This window comes from Sardina pilchardus, chromosome 24 (assembly GCF_963854185.1).
Source record: "Sardina pilchardus chromosome 24, fSarPil1.1, whole genome shotgun sequence".
Taxonomy (NCBI): Eukaryota; Metazoa; Chordata; class Actinopteri; order Clupeiformes; family Clupeidae; genus Sardina; species Sardina pilchardus.
In genome coordinates this window covers 22683748-22687400 of record NC_085017.1, presented here as the reverse complement: position 1 = coordinate 22687400, position 3653 = coordinate 22683748, and the positions used below count along the sequence as shown (strand labels likewise).

The following is a 3653-nucleotide window of genomic DNA, read 5'->3' as shown; positions in this document are numbered from 1 at the left end:
ACACACACACACACACACACACACACACACACACACACACACACACACACACACACACACACACACACACACACACACACACACACACACACACACACACGTCCCACATTTCAGATACCTGAGCCACCTGTGTACCTACAACAGTCCGGTCCTGTGATGACTCCTGTCTTGAGAATGATCAACATGATGCCATGTGCTGATGCTCTCTGACTTCTAATTACAGCAGGTGAAATGCTGTGAGCGGCGCTGGCTCGTTAACGAGCTCAGATCACACACAGCGGGTAATTGGAGGGGAGTGCGTCACTGTGCAGAAAATTCACAGACCCTCAAGACAACGCCCCATCTATCCTGGCTGTCCAGTTCAAAAAGCCAGGGCTGACCCAGGGAAACCTTTGAGATGAGATTTATAGAGCCTAGCTTCTAGCAGCTTGTTACTGCATGTTGCCTCTTTTCTTCCTGAAGGCACCAGAGATAGATAGATAAGCGTGCACAATGTCAATAAAACATCTGATCTTTTGGAGAAGAAATCAAATTTATTCACTGATTGATTCAGGCAGTTCAGTTTTGCCACTTTGAAATATGACCTACTCCATTTTTATAAGGTACCCTGTTGGATTTTTCCTCACTCTTGGAGAAAATATCTGGTGCTAGGTCTTACATTATAAATAGCTTCATGAAATATAACATGACGTATACCCCACTCAGAGCTGTGAAAAACAAGGAGACATCTGTTGTAGCCAAGAACTTTCTAGAATATTCCAGGGGCTTGATCATAACACCTCTGTCTCAAGCTGTCTTGATCAAGCTGAGAGAACTCAGACTTGGTGAAGGTGAGGAAAACCACACATCACCCATTCTGCTCAAGGAAGAGGACTAAGATGCATTGGAATCACATTCTTATGACTAGAAATTAATACATGAAAGTATCACTTAATTAATTCTTCCAAAACACTTAAACTGGACATAAACACTTGAAACACTTAAAACACGAAATACATAATTACTCCATAGCTGTCAAAACTGTCTAACACTAGTTATAGGCAAGGGGTAGGCCTATTATAAAACATTGCAACTAGTACTGCTGCCAAATAACAGTTTGCCTAAATCTATGCCCTGGGCGAAGGCCTTCCGGATGATAAGGTAAATGTATTAATGATGCGTGAAATAGGAGGAGGCTTGCATTATTTTTGCAACAGTTCACATGGTCTCTACCCGTCCTTTTCGTTTGCAAAGACCAAGTTTATGGCAGCAGATTTCCGGGACATGCGTGTGCTGTTTGTAGGAGTAGTTCTAGTTAATTTGCCGTTTACACATGTTTGGTTTTCATTCATAAACTGCAATATTTCACTGTAGGTTAGTTATTTACAGAACACTCCCCTTTAAGGGTGGCTGCGCCTTTAAGCGTTATGTAGGGAGGCGAGCCGATGTAGGGCGACTGTGTGCGTTGCGCTCGCCTTGCCGTCCTCATCATGGCTCCGAACCAGCCGCCGTCCTCCTGGGCAAGGAGCAGACGAGCCAGTGGTCCCTCGATTTCCAGACCGGCGAAGAACGTCAAGCCGAAACAGAGGCACCGGTAGATAGGGGCGCACCGGGGGTAAGCCTCCTCTTGGCACCCTGGTCTCCTCGATGTCTTCGTCAAGAGCCACGTACAGCCATTTGACAAAGAGGGGTGCGAACCCGGGCGGCGGCGGCGGTAACGGCAGCAGTGGCAGCGGCAGAAACATGAACAGGGATTATTCTATTAATCTGTCGGTGCAGCAAGTGCTGAGTCTCTGGGTGCAAGGCACGGTACCGAGGCTCCAACACTTTACAGGTATGTCAAAATCGCGTTCTTTGATAACGGACGGCGCTCACGCTGACCGTTAGCCGGTGCGCCCGCCCGATCCACGCCGGGGGTGACGCGCATTCATGCCACGGTTTCTCATTGCCTACTACTGTACAGTGGTTTAGCACGGGTGACATGGACAGCTGTGCGCGTCCATTTTTAAAGGAGACGAGTAGCCTGGTGTCTCATAGCCCTAGCCGACACCGTGCGTCGCCGTGCCGTGCGTGATGTTTCGTTCTGTGTGTGTGTAGTGTGAGAGATGTGAGAGCTTCCCTTCTCTCTCTCTCTCTCTCTCTCGACCCGTCCTAACGGACTCGCCCATCAAGACCTTTGGATCTCCATGGGACAGCATTGCATTCCCCCCTCATCCCCAAAACTTAGCTGCTGGCTGGGCAGCCTCCCTCCGCGTCATCCCCATTGTCAATGGCAGCGCAGCGTGTGTGTCATTACGTGTCTGTCTGCCTCAGTCGGCTTGCCACCGCCTCTGCCGGGCAGCCTCACAATTTTCTTCTGGTCGAGTGGTCAGTAATTAAAGCCATTAGGTCCCGTTATCCTGCCACTCGCTGTAAAGAGCCCTGGTTGGTCTGGAAGCACCAGGTTATATGCCATTCGTGTGTTTTGGTGTTACTGCCTGTCTATTGTACTATGATACCTGCGAATGGCATCTGGAAAGCCCCTGCAGATAGCTTATTATGTTTGGTAGTCTAATGCTTATCAGATAGAGACAGGTGTACTGTTAGTGGGAGATTGATGATTAACCAGATTTACTATCAGAACACAGTACAGTACAGTATACTATATATTAGCCGATATATTCTCTCCCCCATGCATTCATACTTTGATTTATAGGATATACTTAGTTTTACTATAAGGATATCATGGGTGTAGATGAAGACTTTCAAAGCACAAAGAGAAACCAGACCATATTTGGACATCATCAGATTTAAAAAAAAAATCCTTATTCTGCCTAAAGGCAAGGAGAGGCCCTTTTGGTCATATATGGTCATCGCTGGCACAGCCAGTAACTCCCAACTCCGATTATGACTGTAATCAGCAAGTTGATCTGGTAAGGGGAAACACGTGATGACAAAACAAAACGTTGATGTTGCTGACTGTGCAAGGATGGGAGTTGCATGCTAAAGTTAGCAGCAGCAGCAGCAGAACTCTGTGCTACTGGGCTACCGAGAGAAGAAGAGGAAGTTGGCACTCACTGTCTAAGAAGGTCAATGTGCCATCTGGATTGTGTAAGATCGCCCTGCTCTTACCAGTCTTTACACTGCCAAAGGGGTTTTCGATTATGTCTGTGGTCTGGTGAGGTGAAAACACACACTCACACACACACACACACACACACACACACACACACACACACACACACACACACAGACCTCTGGTTATCATCTGCATGGTTGACTCTTGATTGTCGAAGCTGGCAGACCCATCAGAGCTTTGTAATGAGTGTTGCCTCCTCTGTCTGCTGCTTTGTCCGAGCTACAGACAAACACAGCGAGCTCATATCCTGTTTGCCCCGCGCATATGTGGGACAGATGTGCATTGTTTTGACAGTCAGTGGTCCTGCAACCTCACACCATGACAATGGAAGTTCCCCTTTTCAAACTAGTACATCCGTCCTGTGCAAGATACTGTCAAAGTCCTCGGCACTGTCATGTCTGTTGGTCATGTTTGGTCATGTTTCATCAGACAAGATTTCTCACAAGCATTGCAAGTTCTTGTAAAACTTAAGTGTTCTTAAGTGTATCTACTGTAAGAGTGCTTTACCACGCCAGCTGTAGAAATTGACTTGTTTACGCACCAGAGGTATGTGTCT

The 3653-nt window shown here is 47.1% G+C and overlaps 1 protein-coding gene across 1 annotated transcript in view; it reads left to right on the top strand.

Moving 5' to 3' along the window:
• The first annotated feature begins 1453 nt into the window (after positions 1-1453).
• The window catches only part of tmem170b (transmembrane protein 170B), a 17145-nt gene continuing 14945 nt past the window's right edge, over positions 1454-3653 (top strand). The window contains exon 1 of the mRNA XM_062529389.1: positions 1454-1813. Within this exon, the coding sequence (XP_062385373.1) occupies positions 1627-1813 (187 nt within the window). The 5' untranslated portion in view covers positions 1454-1626. The remainder of the gene's footprint in view (positions 1814-3653) is intronic.